The sequence below is a fragment of the Littorina saxatilis genome, linkage group LG2, assembly GCF_037325665.1.
Source record: "Littorina saxatilis isolate snail1 linkage group LG2, US_GU_Lsax_2.0, whole genome shotgun sequence".
Lineage (NCBI taxonomy): Eukaryota > Metazoa > Mollusca > Gastropoda > Littorinimorpha > Littorinidae > Littorina > Littorina saxatilis.
In genome coordinates, this window is record NC_090246.1 from 102,797,899 (window position 1) to 102,815,341 (window position 17,443).

The 17,443-nt window shown below is 40.2% G+C and overlaps 1 protein-coding gene across 1 annotated transcript in view; it reads right to left on the reverse strand.

Moving 5' to 3' along the window:
• The window catches only part of LOC138960388 ((E3-independent) E2 ubiquitin-conjugating enzyme-like), a 41,110-nt gene extending 24,887 nt beyond the window's left edge, over window positions 1–16,223 (reverse strand). Inside the window, exons 1-11 of the mRNA XM_070332288.1 lie at window positions 15,998–16,223; window positions 13,539–13,721; window positions 13,070–13,164; window positions 12,104–12,164; window positions 11,590–11,748; window positions 10,315–10,433; window positions 7,457–7,679; window positions 6,679–7,125; window positions 6,083–6,185; window positions 4,574–4,679; window positions 1,129–1,237 (exon numbers count right to left, since the gene is read on the reverse strand). Coding sequence (XP_070188389.1) covers window positions 1,129–1,237; window positions 4,574–4,679; window positions 6,083–6,185; window positions 6,679–7,125; window positions 7,457–7,679; window positions 10,315–10,433; window positions 11,590–11,748; window positions 12,104–12,164; window positions 13,070–13,164; window positions 13,539–13,721; window positions 15,998–16,201 — 1,809 coding nt within the window. The 5' untranslated portion in view covers window positions 16,202–16,223. The remainder of the gene's footprint in view (window positions 1–1,128; window positions 1,238–4,573; window positions 4,680–6,082; window positions 6,186–6,678; window positions 7,126–7,456; window positions 7,680–10,314; window positions 10,434–11,589; window positions 11,749–12,103; window positions 12,165–13,069; window positions 13,165–13,538; window positions 13,722–15,997) is intronic.
• Window positions 16,224–17,443: the final 1,220 nt, after the last annotated feature.

Below are 17,443 nucleotides of genomic sequence, written 5' to 3' on the forward strand. Positions count from 1 at the left end.
CAGGACAGCATGTGTCACACAAATGTATGGCAGCCAAGTGTTTACCTCAAATCTAGACAGGACAGCATGTGTCACACAAATGTATGGCAGCCAAGTGTTTACCTCAAATCTAGACAGAACAGCATGTGTCACACAAATGTATGGCAGCCAAGTGTTTACCTCAAATCTCGACAGGACAGCATGTGTCACACAAATGTATGGCAGCCAAGTGTTTACCTCAAATCTAGGCAGGTCAGCATGTGTCACACAAATGTATGGCAGCCAAGTGTTTACCTCAAATCTAGACAGGACAGCATGTGTCACACAAATGTATGGCAGCCAAGTGTTTACCTCAAATCTAGACAGGACAGCATGTGCCACACAAATGTATGGCAGCCAAGTGTTTACCTCAAATCTAGACAGGACAGCATGTGTCACACAAATGTATGGCAGCCAAGTGTTTACCTCAAATCTAGACAGGACGGCATGTGTCACACAAATGTATGGCAGCCAAGTGTTTACCTCAAATCTCGACAGGACAGCATGTGTCACACAAATGTATGGCAGCCAAGTGTTTACCTCAAATCTAGACAGGACAGCATGTGTCACACAAATGTATGGCAGCCAAGTGTTTACCTCAAATCTAGACAGGACAGCATGTGCCACACAAATGTATGGCAGCCAAGTGTTTACCTCAAATCTAGACAGGACAGCATGTGTCACACAAATGTATGGCAGCCAAGTGTTTACCTCAAATCTAGACAGGACGGCATGTGTCACACAAATGTATGGCAGCCAAGTGTTTACCTCAAATCTCGACAGGACAGCATGTGTCACACAAATGTATGGCAGCCAAGTGTTTACCTCAAATCTAGGCAGGTCAGCATGTGTCACACAAATGTATGGCAGCCAAGTGTTTACCTCAAATCTAGACAGGACAGCATGTGTCACACAAATGTATGGCAGCCAAGTGTTTACCTCAAATCTAGACAGGACAGCATGTGTCACACAAATGTATGGCAGCCAAGTGTTTACCTCAAATCTAGGCAGGTCAGCATGTGTCACACAAATGTATGGCAGCCAAGTGTTTACCTCAAATCTAGGCAGGTCAGCATGTGTCACACAAATGTATAGCAGCCAAGTGTTTACCTCAAATCCAGCCACTCTGATGACGCTGTGGCCTGGGCGGAACTTGTAGTCTGGATGGTCATGAATGTCATACACACTCACTTCCGACTCTTTGATCACATCTACCGGGCTGCAAACAAAACACCAGGATAAACAAACTGTTGGATCTACTTTATCTGTAAAACAAGGTGTTTTATTCACGGTAGGAGGAAGGGTGGGTTCTTGCAAAGGATCTCTTTCTCATATCCAGAAACACACATGCACACTCACAGACACACACACACGCATATGGGTGCGTCTCAGAATCTCGTCCTCTGTTTGTGACATTATCACCAAAAGTAAAATCTTCCCAGAAAACTTTGATAATACTATTTACACACTTCTCAGGGTGTACCTTTTCAGTTTAAACAAGAAAAAATATAACATTGCCTTTAGTTTGCCATATATTGAGCATTATTTGGACCATGTGTGCAAAATCACCCGTGTAACATGGAAAAAATAAAAGACAAAAAAACTGCATTTATAAGGCTGAAAACGACTTTTATTCAGTTATTATTGTTGAATCACAAGCCATTATAGAGTTCAATATGAAATGACTACATGCAAACAACAAAATAATGTTTTTTTCAAAGTTCCATGCATTCGTCAAAATTTCAATACAAAAATGAAAATTAATTAATGATATCCTGATCAGAACATGTTGATACATGGCATTCATTCAGTCTTATTGACATTTAACCTTCACAATAGCATACATACAAAGATTTGTTGCTCTAAGACAAAATGTTAGAAAGTTATCCCAAAAGAATGCAAAATGGTCACCGATGTAACATGGAAACATCACTTTTGTAACAAAGAAACGGTTATGCTTTTTCCCACAAACCTTACTAAATGAAGCTGATTTTGCAACCAGATTCTTCTTAGGTAAAATGCCAAACACTAAAACAGGAACAGAAAGAAAAAAAGCTGGACAAAATCAAGCAAACTTGGCCCCAAAAAAGAGAAACATTAATGAAAAGTTCATCACCCACGTAACTCGGAAACGAACAACCAGACATGTATTATAAGGTTTGACATGAAGAATGCAAATGTTCAAAAGTGGTTCATTCAATTGTTGAGACAATAAACCAAAGGCATTGGTTACATATAGAACAGTTGCCACTTGCAGTTAATTAATTTATTTTAAAAGAAATAATGCCCCCTGGCATTGAAGGTGGGGTCACGAATCATGGTTGCATCAGATGTAGGGACTAAGGAAATATCATCGATCCCTGGAAAGCAATAGTAGTTCCCCTCCGGTTTCCTTCGAAGGAACGTTACCACCAGTTCATCAGGTCGAATCTCTTGCACCTGAAACATGCAAGTACCTGCGATTTCAACTAAAGATTGATGCAATATGTGTACTAGTTTCACTAACATGAATTTGTTTAATGTCTATCAAGATTTTGATGCATCCACATTCACTGGCTAAAAACAAAATAAAGTAATTATTTTGTTCAGACTTACCATTCCATTGAACATACAACTTTTACAATTAAAGAAAACATTGACACTTACCGTTCCTTTAAATGGATTTCGGAAATTTAATTTTGATCATAATTTTTTATATTTTTAATTTTCAGAGCTTGTTTTTAATCCAAATATAACATATTTATATGTTTTTGGAATCAGGAAATGATGTAAAATAAGATGAACGTAAATGTGGATCGTTTTATATAAAAAAAAAAAAATTATTACAATTTTCAGATTTTTAATGGCCAAAGTCATTAATTAATTTTTAAGCCACCAAGCTGAAATGCAATACCGAAGTCCGGCCTTCGTCGAAGATTGCTTTACACAAATTTCAATCAATTTAATTGAAAAATGAGGGTGTGACAGTGCCGCCTCAACTTTTACAAAAAGCCGGATATGACGTCATCAAAAGTATTTGTCGAAAAAAAGAAAAAAACGTCCGGGGATATCATATCCAGGAACTCTCATGTCAAATTTCATAAAGATCGGTCAAGTAGTTTAGTCTGAATCGCTCTACACACACACACGCACAGACAAACAGACACACACACACACATACACCACGACCCTCGTTTCGATTCCCCCTCTATGTTAAAACATTTAGTCAAGTTTTGACTACGTGAAATCGAAAGAAAAACTATTATTAACAAATGTGTAGCCTAATTTTTCACTTCATAGAATATCATAGCAGCAAAAACTCACCTTTTCTTAAGAACCTTGGGTGTTGATCACTGTCGTAACAAAATCACAGACTTCGGAAACATTCTCGAAATCTTTCTTCGCTGCTGGAAGCTGAACTATTTCTCTCTGTAACTGCGCATGCGTAGTCACCCGCACCTCTAAGTCACTACGCGCAAAATAGTTCTAATCTTTCTTCAAAACTCTGAACATTATTTGCAAAACCGTTCACCATCGTAACGGAATTTTGAAGAAGCATGTCATATTGCGCAACTTTCAACTTAGTTTGCAGATGCAATTTTGAGAAAATAATACTTAAATAACATTTAGCTTAGCGATTTTCTATGCCCTTTCATGTCAAGATCGTGTTGAAAATGAATATGCAAATTCTAAAGTTCAAATTTAGGACTTGTTGCTGTTGCACGCGTGCGGAAACATATGTTACGACAGTGATGGCAAACTTTCAAGCAATTAATTTCGTTTAAAAAAACAATTCTGTGGACAAAATAACATTTCAACTGTCAAGTACACTTAAACCAAACACACATAACAAAAATAGCAGTCCTTGGACATTCTAAACGATTCTTGTAGTGAGGTACAAAACTAGTTGATGGTTCATGTCACAGATCAGACCTTCATTTTTCACGCATTTAATCATTTCTTTCGCAAAACAACCTTCATAATAATCATGCAAAATACTCAGTTTTGTTTGTACTATTTCTTTATTCATTTTACTTCTCAAACATACCAATATCATGATTTAAAATTCAGTATGTTTCAATTGTGGGCTAATTTGATTATGGCACACACAAAAGGATCAGTTTCTGAGACGCACCCATATACATTTACTTATCAGTTAACAGCACACACATTTAATTATAAGCATCCATCAAATACCTAAAGCTCCACAACATCTTGTCATTTCCCAATCTTCTGAGACAAGAAAGTTTCTCATCATCTTTCTGACACTGTTGACAATGTCTACCGGTGCAAGCTCAGCCAAACAGAAAGACTTGAGTGCCTTTGTAAGTCAAGAACAGGTAAAGCTAAAAGTGAGCAATATTCGTTATTAGCACTAAACCCCTTATAATAAAAAACGTACCAGAATGTTTGTGTGTGAACTGCTATATACATTTGGCAATGAAACCACTGATTTACTATAGGTCGATTGGCAATGAAACCACTGATTTACTATAGGTCGATTGGCAATGAAACCACTGATTTACTATAGGTCGATTGGCAGGTAAAAGGACCAGCAAGGACAACAATAACTCACCATGATGTCTGTCCTAGTTCGTAAGGCTTATACCATTTGACTTGACAAGTTCGTTCAAAATGATTACAGCTCGTCACCACTCCATACTCATTGCTGGTGTCAGGCGCTGAGACAGAAGGAAAAGCTGACTTTAGTTTTAGGTACCATACATGTCCTGCACTTGGCTCCTCCCCTCTCCCCTCCACGACCTTCCTCTTATCTCTTACAAAATAACACAACAAAACAAGCAAATGCTTACACAACTCACCTTCGTCATTCCTGTTACAGTGGAACCCCCGTTTAACACCCCGCCCCCTCTCCCCCAAATGAAGACGTACTCCCTCCCCTTTCAGACCCCCCCCCCCCCCCTGATAGAAGACTCCCTCCCTTCTTACCCCCTCTCCCCCAACCATCCTACCCAATAGAAGACTCCCTCCCTTCTTACCCCCTCTCCCCCAACCATCCTACCTAATACAAGACTCCCTCCCTTCTTACCCCCTCTCCCCCAACCATCCTACCCAATAGAAGACTCCCTCCCTTCTTACCCCCTCTCCCCCAACCATCCTACCCAATAGAAGACTCCCTCCCTTCTTACCCCCTCTCCCCCAACCATCCTACCTAATACAAGACTCCCTCCCTTCTTACCCCCTCTCCCCCAACCATCCTACCTAATACAAGACTCCCTCCCTTCTTACCCCCTCTCCCCCAACCATCCTACCTAATAGAAGACTCCCTCCCTTCTTACCCCCTCTCCCCCAACCATCCTACCCAATAGAAGACTCCCTCCCTTCTTACCCCCTCTCCCCTAACCATCCTACCCAATAGAAGACTCCCTCCCTTCTTACCCCCTCTCCCCCAACCATCCTACCCAATAGAAGACTCCCTCCCTTCTTACCCCCTCTCCCCCAACCATCCTACCTAATAGAAGACTCCCTCCCTTCTTACCCCCTCTCCCCCAACCATCCTACCCAATAGAAGACTCCCTCCCTTCTTACCCCCTCTCCCCCAACCATCCTACCTAATAGAAGACTCCCTCCCTTTTAAGACCCCCATCCCCGAATTAGATCATCATCCGCCCTTTCAATTTTGCACAGATGGACATGGATGAATACTAAGACTCACCCATTACTCAGGCAAGTCAAACAAGCATGCAAAGCACACTCGTGTCCCTTTTCATTTTGTCTACACAATTTGCAGGAAAATCCTTGTGTACAGCTTGGGGAGCAGCAGGAATCAATAGTTACTTCATTACTAAAACCACCACCTGTTGCAAAAATACACTCTTGTGACATTGAATGGAGAGAGCTTAAATAAATCACACAATACATCTTGAGGTTCAAATTCTGTAAATCAATATTGAACCCACACCATGACATGAACTTCAGCTTTGAAAGAAGAACAGCAGTAAACAACAACATACCCTGACACACCTCAACAGTTCAGAGCCAGCAATGGCAGCTGTCACATGATAGGGAAGGAGGCAAAAGAGATTGAGAGCGGAACAACAGTATGGTGATTCATGGACCTTACCCGCAGCATCAATAACAAAGGTGCCCGGGAAGAACTCCAGCTCATCCATGTGGTGTACAGGAAACAGCTCCACGGATGGGACCTTTTCTTCCACAGACCCGTCCTGCCAAACAAACCAAACACGCATGCATCTAAGTATGACAAATTAGAAAAAGCACGAAAAATAACTAAGTGGTTGCTAGACTTAACCTTATGCCTCAAAGACTTGTACAATCTGGTAAAAGAGCCTTGGTGGTTTCCCATAATTCCTAGATACAACTACCTCCGCTTTCACTTCCAGGTCACCTGCCACCACTTAAACTTCCATCCATCTTAAAATATCAGTATAGTGATTTTTTCTGTTATATTCGCATTCTCTATGATTTACTCTACTCAGAATCCATACAAACGATGTAGGATTCCATGTGAGAGGCATAGGGTTTGCCAGAGGCACTGAATGAACATATCTTATCAAATGCTTCAGAGAACTAAGTGCTATTCAAACAACTACATAAATATGTCACCCTCAAAGGCACATAATTATTTGTTCCCACTGTGTGCAATTTCTGAACATTCTGAAAATACCAATGCAATTCTTCTCTTGCTTCATCACTGACCTGCCACATGACCTTGATACGGCTAAAAGTGTAGCACACCTCCGTCGCTACCCGGCTGCCTGGTGCGGTTTTGATCTCAGCGACAGGTCGTGGCCGCCTGGCATGGCGGCTGGCGTTCCTCAAGGACTTGATGGACATGCCCACACCCTTGTCCCTCTTGCGTCTCTTGGCCCCGGAGGCTGAGGAGGACACGGAGCCAGCGTCTGACCCAGAGCCTGCGTCTTTCCCCTCATCAATGTCTTCATACTCATCGTCTGCATCTGCACCAGCTTCCACATCCCCAGCGCCCACGTCTGGACGAGGCAGCACCTCATGTTCAGGGGTTTCCGTGGCAATGGCGGTGTTGTCTGGTGTGGTGGCCACGCTGGCGGTGGAGGCTGAGGTGGTGGTGGCTGTTGCACTGCTGGATGAGGCCGATGCACTTGATGTAACTCCCTTTTTGCTTCCCTAAAATCAAGCATGCTTTTATGAGCACCGATCAAAATACAGTCATAATCAGCATGCTTTTGTCTGCAGTGGATGGACTCTGATCAGGATAACAACACGCACGTCGACAAGTCAAAGATCAGTGCAAGTTTAACACAAAAGTCTCAGAGACTTTTATTCGCTTAAATTGTTCCTTCTAACAGTAAAATCACTTTCTGGGTAATTTTGTCACTGCGAACACATGAATGTTGCAACCAAAACACACAGGAGATTGCATTTTTTCACAAAAAAAAGTGTTACAGTAAACTCCTGACAACTTCTAATGCAACAACCACAGGGCAGAGACACTAACCCTTCGCCGGTGCTTGTTGCTCTCATCAAAGCGTTGGTGATAGAGGTCCTCTGTTCTGTGGGTCACCTCGGCAAGCCGCTGTTCGGACGCCTGCTGCACGCAGTTGGGTGCACAGCGATGTTTGGGGAGCTGCGTTTCCAGCACATCCTCTTCTCGGACTGTGTAATACATCTTATCCCCCAACTTGACTGTGCAGTGCTCGAACCAGTCAACAAGCTGCAGTCTGAAACAATCACCACTAAATGTTAGAATGTAGTTTTGATGGCGTTTTGCCATACTGGTCAATTAGTAAGTCTTTAACTTACAGCAACATGAAATGCCTGTAGGCATCACCCTTCCTCCACTAAATCAGATGGTTCAGACAGTTACCGGTACGATCACAAACCAGTTTTAAAAGACAGGCAGGATAACTTCCTCCTTTTACAAGGACATTCTTGGTTTTTTGTTGTTGTTACATTTAGTCAAGTTTTGACTAAATGTTTTAACGTAGAGGGGGAATCGAGATGAGGGTCGTGGTGTATGTGTGTGTGTGTGTGTGTCTGTGTCTGTCTGTCTGTGCGTGTGTGTGTGTGTAGAGTGATTCAGACTAAACTACTGGACCGATCTTTATGAAATTTTACATGAGAGTTCCTGGGAATGATATCCCCGGACGTTTTTTTCTTTTTTTCGATGAAATGTCTTTGATGACGTCATATCCGGCTTTTTGTAAAAGTTGAGGCGGCACTGTCACACCCTCATTTTTCAATCAAATTGATTGAAATTTTGGCCAAACAATCTTCGACGAAGGCCGGACTTCGGTATTGCATTTCAGCTTGGTGGCTTAAAAATTAATTAATGACTTTGGTTATTAAAAATCTGAAAATTGTTAAAAAAATATTTTTTTTATAAAACGATCCAAATTTACGTTCATCTTATTCTTCATCATTTCCTGACTCAAAAAACATATAAATATGTTATATTCGGATTAAAAACAAGCTCTGAAAATTAAAAATATAACAAGAAGAGCAAACGCTCGATCGAGTCACTTTCGCAGTTCTGAATATTATATGAGGCATCAGATGGACAGGAAGAAATTGCTATTCACAACACAATGAGTCACGTTCACATAAAATTTGAGCCCGGTCACTTTTATAGTTTCCGAGAAAAGCCCAACGTTAAGTTGTGTGTTGCCGAACAGAAAAGGCTAGTTATCTCCCTTGTTTTTCTGATAACGTTCGTAAAAGGCTACAGATGTAAATACTTTGATGTAAAGAATAATCCTACAAAGTTTCAATCACATCCGATGAACTTTGTCAAAGATATAAAATGTCTAATTTTTCCTTTGACGCTGACCTGTGACCTTGAAAAAGGTCAAAGGTCAACGAAACCATCGTTAAAGTGTAGAGGTCATTGGAGGTCACGACTAAACAAAATATGAGCCCGATCGCTTTGATAGTTTCCGAGAAAAGTCCAACGTTAAGGTGGTGTCTACGGCCGGCCGGACGGCCGGCCGGACAGACTAACACTGACCGATTACATAGAGTCACTTTTGCTCAAGTGACTCAATAAAATGATCAAAAACACATACACACACCCACACACACACCCACTCTCTCTCTCTCTCTCACACACACACACACAAAGGCCTCCGTTTAAAAACAATAAAAATAGTCTCTGCCAAAGCGAGCACCGAGGGGTAAGAAAAATTAAAACAAGAAGAGCAAACGCTCGATCGAGTCACTTTCGCAGTTCTGAATATTATATGAGGCATCAGATGGACAGGAAGAAATTGCTATTCACAACACAATGAGTCACGTTCACATAAAATTTGAGCCCGGTCACTTTTATAGTTTCCGAGAAAAGCCCAACGTTAAGTTGTGTGTTGCCGAACAGAAAAGGCTAGTTATCTCCCTTGTTTTTCTGATAACGTTCGTAAAAGGCTACAGATGTAAATACTTTGATGTAAAGAATAATCCTACAAAGTTTCAATCACATCCGATGAACTTTGTCAAAGATATAAAATGTCTAATTTTTCCTTTGACGCTGACCTGTGACCTTGAAAAAGGTCAAAGGTCAACGAAACCATCGTTAAAGTGTAGAGGTCATTGGAGGTCACGACTAAACAAAATATGAGCCCGATCGCTTTGATAGTTTCCGAGAAAAGTCCAACGTTAAGGTGGTGTCTACGGACGGCCGGCCAGACGGCCGGCCGGACAGACTAACACTGACCGATTACATAGAGTCACTTTTTCTCAAGTGACTCAAAAATTATGATCAAAATTAAATTTTCGAAATCAATTTAAAAACACTTTCATCTTATTCCTTGTCTGTTCCTGATTCCAAAAACATATAGATATGATATGTTTGGATTAAAAACACGCTCAGAAAGTTAAAACGAAGAGAGGTACAGTAAAGCGTGCTATGAAGCACAGCGCAACCGCTACTGCGCGAAACAGGCTCGTCACTTTCACTGCCTTTTGCACTAGCGGCGGACTACGTTCAGTTTCATTCTGCGAGTTCCACTGCTTGACTAAATGTAGTAATTTCGCCTTACGCGACTTGTTACAATTCCTCCCTTTTAAAATATGTCCTCCTAAAAAATCTAATGTGAAATGTGCTTGAAAAGCTGAAAATTGCTGAGTAAAGATATGTTGCAATTATCTCATTTTCAAGCTCCAGAAAGACGCTTTTAGTTATGATATTTTCAGAAAGTCTACAGTATCTGTGGGCTCTGCTTCCAGACCCCACACATCATTCTCAGCCTTTCTCATGGTTCCTAAACACAATCACGTTACCAAGAATTCATCTGAATTAAGTTTTTGTGATATAAACAAACAAACATCCGCACGCATTTTTATGTGTGCATGATTTGGCCGTACCTTTCAATGTCAGCTCCTTTGACTTCCCGTGGTGGTGGTAACAGTTTGTTCCCAGGTGAGATGCTGGCTTTGGAGAAACCACGGCATATCCAGTACACAAAGATGCTGCGGATCTCCACCTGAACAGCAAGAAATATAATATGGACATTAATTCAACTGTTTGCTCGCAGGTAATATGCCAGCTTTAGAGAAACTGTTTGCTCGCAGGTGATATGCCAGCTTTAGAGAAACTGTTTGCTCGCAGGTGATATGCCAGCTTTAGAGAAACTGTTTGCTCACAGGTGATATGCCAGCTTTAGAGAAACTGTTTGCTCGCAGGTGATATGCCAGCTTTAGAGAAACTGTTTGCTCGCAGGTGATATGCCAGCTTTAGAGAAACTGTTTGCTCGCAGGTGATATGCCAGCTTTAGAGAAACTGTTTGCTCGCAGGTGATATGCCAGCTTTAGAGAAACTGTTTGCTCGCAGGTGATATGCCAGCTTTAGAGAAACTGTTTGCTCGCAGGTGATATGCCAGCTTTAGAGAAAGTGCAGCATATTTATTACGTACACAAATAGCAACAAACATGTGAGACCCAACAGCCTTGCTTGACTAAACAGAATAGTCTCTCTTACAGTTCACTTATATCGCGTCCTCGTGATTTTTCTTATGAGGAAATAAGGCTTTACTCAAAATGAGGAAATAAGGCTTTACTCAAAATGAGGAAGTAAGGCTTTACTCAAAATGAGCAAATAAGGCTTTACTCAAAATGAGAAAAAAAGGCTTTACTCAAAATAAGGTAATAAGCCTTTACTCAACATGAGGAAATAAGGCTTTACTCAACATGAGGAAATAAGGCTTTACTCAAAATGAGGAAATAAGGCTTTACTCAAAATGAGGAAATAAGGCTTTACTCAACATGAGGAAATAGGGCTTTACTCAAAATGAGGAAATAAGGCCTTACTCAAAATGAGGAAATAAGGCTTTACTCAAAATGAAGAAATAAGGCTTTACTCAAAATGAGGAAATAAGGCTTTACTCAAAATGAGGAAATAAGGCTTTACTCAACATGAGGAAATAAGGCTTTACTCAACATGAGGAAATAAGGCTTTACTCAAAATGAGGAAATAAGGCTTTACTCAAAATCTGACAATCAGAAAAAGAAAAAAAAGAAAAAAGGCCAAACCCCCAAAATAAAAGAAATAAAACACTGACTGCACAACGATGCACTAGCACTGCTGGACAGCAGGCAAATGATGCCTAAACAAAATGGTAGCATGAAGAAACAAGTACTCACCTTCTCAACCACAGAATAGAAAGTTGAGTTCCTCTTGCAGTCCACATTCTTAGAGTTGTGCAGCAAGCTAGTCTGCAGCCAGTTTGCGTTGCATAAATTCCCTAGAATTCCTTTCAGTTGTTGACCAGGGTACCAGTACTCTTCGTTAAATGTTGCAGTCTGTAGGATCACAAAAGTATTATGTCATGCACCGAAACTATCCCTGGAAATATTATTCAAAGATCAATCAAAATGAATTGAACAAAGTCATCAACTGGAACACAAATTGTTTTCTCTCTAGTTCAATAATACCTAAAACATGTATGCTTAATTCACGTGGGCTTATCTCACTATGCCAATTTGCAAGAGAGTTTATTCTCAGCAAATGTTATCAAAATTCACTAACTAAAACAAAACATCAAACTGCATGATTGTATTAGTATCAACAGATTGCCTTTAGCATGAAAGAAAGTCACTGACCATATTAATCTTGAACAACCTAGTTGTGATTCCACATTTACAGGTACATTCTTACCTCTGGACGCTTTTCTGTGATGTCATCAAGGTAGCATACATCTGAGTCATCTACTTGACACCTGCCAAATCATAGTCAGCAGAAAATGAGAAAAGAAACAAGACCAAACCTCACAACAGACCTAGCACTAGCAGCTATTAGGCCAAAAAAAAAAGGTCTGTTTACGGTAACCCGACCGACCCTAGTTTTTAGGCCCGACCCTAATCTTTTTTTTTTTGGATGTCTGAAAAAAAAAACCCAACACATCCAAAATAGAGCTGTTTGCGCTCAAACAGCAGACGACAGAAGGGAGGTAAGCTCAAAGTACTGTTTATAGTTATGTTGGGCAAAAACAGGGATTGATGAGAAGACATGAACTGTGAAACATCATAGTGAGGGGAGAAAAAAAAAAGAAAAAAAAAAAAAAAAGAAAAAAAGAAGAAAAAAAAGCCGACCTACCGATCCTATTTTTTCACCCTATGTTACCGTAAACAGACCTTTTTTTGGGGGGGGGGGCCTTAGCTTCTTGAGAAAGGTCATGGCCCTAACTTTCAGCACTACCATTATCAACGGCTCTGATTCCATCTTGAAAGAAACAACAACAAACATTTTTTAAATGTAAACTGGTCTATTTCAGTCTTGTTGACTGCGGACTTCCTGGCAGCCACTGGTCTGAGGATTTAGCACGGCCATCAACATCGAACGCAGAAGAAGAAGTCTTGTTTAGCCTGCACAGCTTCTGAGAAACCATCCCTAAGCAAACGCATATTGCATGATAATCATTGTTGCTGCTTATTTGATCATTTTTTTAATACTTTGAACATGCAAAACCACTGCGCTTTTTCTGATCACTTACCAAACATGGAATTATTTGACCTTTTTTTTTTATATCTGTGATCAAACATGAAATTACTTTAAACTGTTTTGATTTGTGACCAAAAATGCAAATACTTCACAAATTCTTTGCTAACAGATACATGTACTTACTGTGCTCCGTCAGGCAGCTGAAGGGTTATGGTCTCAGTAACCTCTTCCACTCGCCCCAGCCAGTTGTCCATGGTGACATAGCCATTGTCAAACTTCTGGACAAAATATGCACACATCCCAGCAACGATCAGTGTGAGTCTGCTGGATTATGATTGCATTCTTTACCTTAAAACTACTTCCATGGTGCAGAAAGTAGCTGTATATTTTCAAAATGACTTACATTATTTCTATAATATATTATCAAGCATGTGAAAATGTCTGAAAGTGATCCAAGAATTCAAAATATCAAAGACAATTCTGGGCCTGTTACTGCACCCTTGGAACTAACAAAGACAGTCTGATTTTAGCTCAAAATATGAAGCAATATTGAGGTTTATTTTGTTCCTTGTTCAGAACTAGTTTTACTAGTTCAAAGCACACAAATGTCCATGTCATACTTGCATCATTACTATCTCTCTCTCCCCCTTACCTGCAACTGTACACAGGAGGAGAGCAGCTTGGAGTCCACATTGTAGACGTACTTGTCAGTGCCAGTAATGTGCAAGTGACATGTCACCTGCATGTCTTGTACACTGCCACACTGTGTTTCCTGCCCAGGCACAAACTTTCGAACGATGTCTGCTACCATCAGCGATCGATCAGCTAGCAGCACCTGCAACAGACACGTTTAACAGTCATTACTTCTGAAAAGAATCACAAAACGTGGCTTCAAGTTGAATTCACTCCTGGCAACATCATTTGAACCTTCACATTAACACAAGGCAATCATAGTCAAATGTACGCAGGAAAAAACTCAGCTTCAACAGCAGTTTGTACCTGGCTGTATTGACTACCTGTGTAAATTAATTAGCATAACAGCAATTGTTGATTTTTAAAACAGCAGTTTGCCCAATCCCATCATTACTTTCCAAAGTATTTGTTTCAGGACTGTACTAATGTGGTGCATACCAGAAATTATGCTTAGTTAACTCATTGTCTCCTAGGTACGGATATATTCGTACCCACTCATATGGCTCGATCTGACCAGATACGGATATATATATCCGCTCAGACTGTTAGCTTTAGTCGCTTCCTGTAACATCCATCACAGTTACTACACAGTTACTACAATTCTGAGTGACCTGCTGCAGCACAGCTGGTCTCGGCTAAAAAAAACTTGGTCAACATAGGTGGGGTAGAGAGTGTTAAACCCAACCTGAGCATGCAACTTGAGGGTGAGGTATTGTTCAAATGTCCTGTACAAATCAATCTGATTGTAAATAAAAATCTGACTCATATCTTACAGTTAGCTACAAGCATGCAACATCTGTTGAAACTCAAACTGCATCAAACACACAAAGTAATCTGAATCTGGTTGAAAACCAGGTGTGATAAGTAATCCTGGAAGGACGAGTTTTCAATTACAAGTAACAACTTGAAAACAGAACCAAATCATTTCTTTTTTCATTTTTAAATTTGAGCTCTTTTATCTTCTTCACGTATAAGTTATAACAAATATTTTAAAAAAATAAATGTAAGTGTAAGTTGTAACCCCTTGTTTAGCTAAAGATGTAAGTGTAACACCTTGTTTAGCTACAGCTGTAAGTGTAACACCTTGTTTAGCTACAGATGTAAGTGTAACACCTTGTTTAGCTACAGATGGTGGTGACTGCTTACACTGTGCTTTGTGTAACAACTAACATGAACTCTTGACACACATACATGTCACAAGAGTTGTATGTATATTAACTACGCAAATAGACAAGATACATGCCACTTAAGATTGAGAAGGAAACATGTATCTTGATTGTTTGAAAAGTATTTCAAGTGACACTCTTTTAAATTGTTCAAGGCAGTGTGTAGTCTATAGAATGTAGATCATCAAACATATACTGTATGTCACGAACACTTTACAATACATAATAAATGCTGACTCCATTAACCCTATCAACAACTTGATTAATTGCACAGTACAAGCCTGGCAACAACACACCATCCAAGAGTGTAGACACATGCCATCGTGTTCCCCGACTCTAGAACTAAACAACCCATTTTCAAACTTTGAATTGAGAAACTCTGCGTGGTCTGTGAATCGAGTGTGATTTGGAGAGCAGTAACAAAGGCATGAAGACTCACTCAGCAATCCCACTGGGTATTTGCCAGACGAATATTGCTGTGCAAGTATAAATCATGGCCCTCACCACTGGCCACAATATCCAGGGCTCCCCACAGATGGTCTACCTAGAGGGTCCCAGGACTTCCAACCTTGAGAAGGTTCCAAAACCAGTTCTGTCACAGTGTGAGACCTTCACGTTATTTGTCATATCTCATTATCTGTTAGATTTACTCCGTAAGTTTGCATTGGTATAGAAATCCACCTGTGTGTACGTTCTTGTCTATTCTGTATGGAAACTAGCAGACGATTACATCCGTACCGACATAATAACACACATTTACTGATTTAGTGCACACAGTTCAAGGAGCCTAGCGATCAATCAGTGTCATGACCATCAAACAAAGCAGGCCAAACACATCAAAATCAATGTAGCCTACTCAACTTACTGTGTATCAAAATATCAATGTGTACTGTGTATCAACACTATCATCACTCCTACCAGTATCCTCAAATTGTCCTTGTAGAAAAGCGAAATACACACAATGTTCATTCATAATCCATACGTATGACTGTCCCTCAAAGTCATTTGGGATAAGTAGAGGGACAGATCATTGGATTTTCTACTCATAAGTCATATCCACTGATCTAGACAAAACAGTTCTCATCACTAAACTCAAAGCGACATTCTACCTGGTACATCCTGATTCAAAAACGAAAAGAGAATGTATCATTGTTTTACGGGCTTGTGTTATGACAGAACTGGCAACTTGACACATTTCGCTGCAATCAAGCGCAAAACATGTTAAATTACAACATGAGCAGCCGTTACAAACCTTGTTTTCTGGAGTATCAAGTGACTCTTTTCCTTTTGGGTGCCAGGCGACTCTGACACAGCCTTTCTTGCAAACATCGTGCCGAGAATCTTCCTCTTCGCTGCTTACAGTCTCAGAGTTTTCCATGACCAAGCCATAGACATAGGTGTTGTCCGGCGTCACATGGCAAACCTCATCCTCCTCGAAGAGACTGCACGCAGCCATGTTTAGATGTTGATGGAGGGATTGTGGGACTGAGAACTGTGACGTCTCAGCAAAATTCAATCGTATGAAAAAGCTGGTTCAGTCTGAGGACTATTTGGTGTTAAATTGAGCAATAAATCGTCTGCATCTCCAACAACCACATCAACAAGAAAAACAACCAGCGACTTACACCACTTAAAAGATAGGTTCTGTGATTGTAATGTATTGGCTAATTAGCCAAACCTCGTTTTAGTCATCACATTTAAAAGTCTGTATCATAAAGTATGTTAGGTACATTTCTCTATTTTGTTCATACTTATTTTTTTTTCTGCTTTACCTACAGCATTCTGGCTATGTCTGTCAAAACTCAGAGTTTTGTCAAAAGATCTTTTTCCTAATCACATTTCAAACACTTTCTCACATCGTCGTCTATATTTTGATCACCAAGTCATGTTCAGGGTTATTTTTTCCGATAATTATGTAAAACTTTGCATTTACTAACATTGGAATGCAAGTTCCATAAATGTCGGACCATTTCTAGAGGTTGTCAATATCGTTTTGTATTTTTTGACAATTCTGACAATTATTTCAACACACTCTGAACATCTCAAATACAAAATATTACTGAATTCGAATTTTTTGGTCAATCAGTGTCATATTTTTCTGTTCAGTTTGGCTGTCCGCTCTTTTTTTTCTCCCTTGTTAATTGTTTGTATGATTGTTTGTTTCCTTCTTGTTGTTCTTGTAGTGGTGTGCTTTTTTAACACGATGTTCCAGAAATAAGTAAAATTAAGTGTTACCGATCGTCAAATATTTCAAGTTTTATTTTCCTTGAACATTTACCGTCTAAGGATTCCCATTCGTTTTATCTAATCGTCGTCCAAGTCCATATCCTATCCATGTTTAAAATACTGTTAGCACCGAAACCATAATAACAATATGGCGTCTGGTTTGGCAAAATTGGCGAGCTTGAGGACAAGTCGCTCAATATTGCCAATTCTAAGAAGCAATGCCAACTTAATCACCGTTCCAGTAAGAACTAAGGTGTGCACTGAAACAGGAGCTATAATGGAAAAGCCTGGAAAAGTCAGACTTGGTCTGCTGAAGGTGACTGCAACAGTCACTCCATTTCTGCTGACGGGTGGAATTCTCAGTCGAGAATTCGCTGCTCTTTTGGAGGAACACGAACTCTTTGTACCCGATGATGACGACGACGACTAACACGTTTTCTGTGCTTTTCAATGAGCAGGTACACCTCAGGTC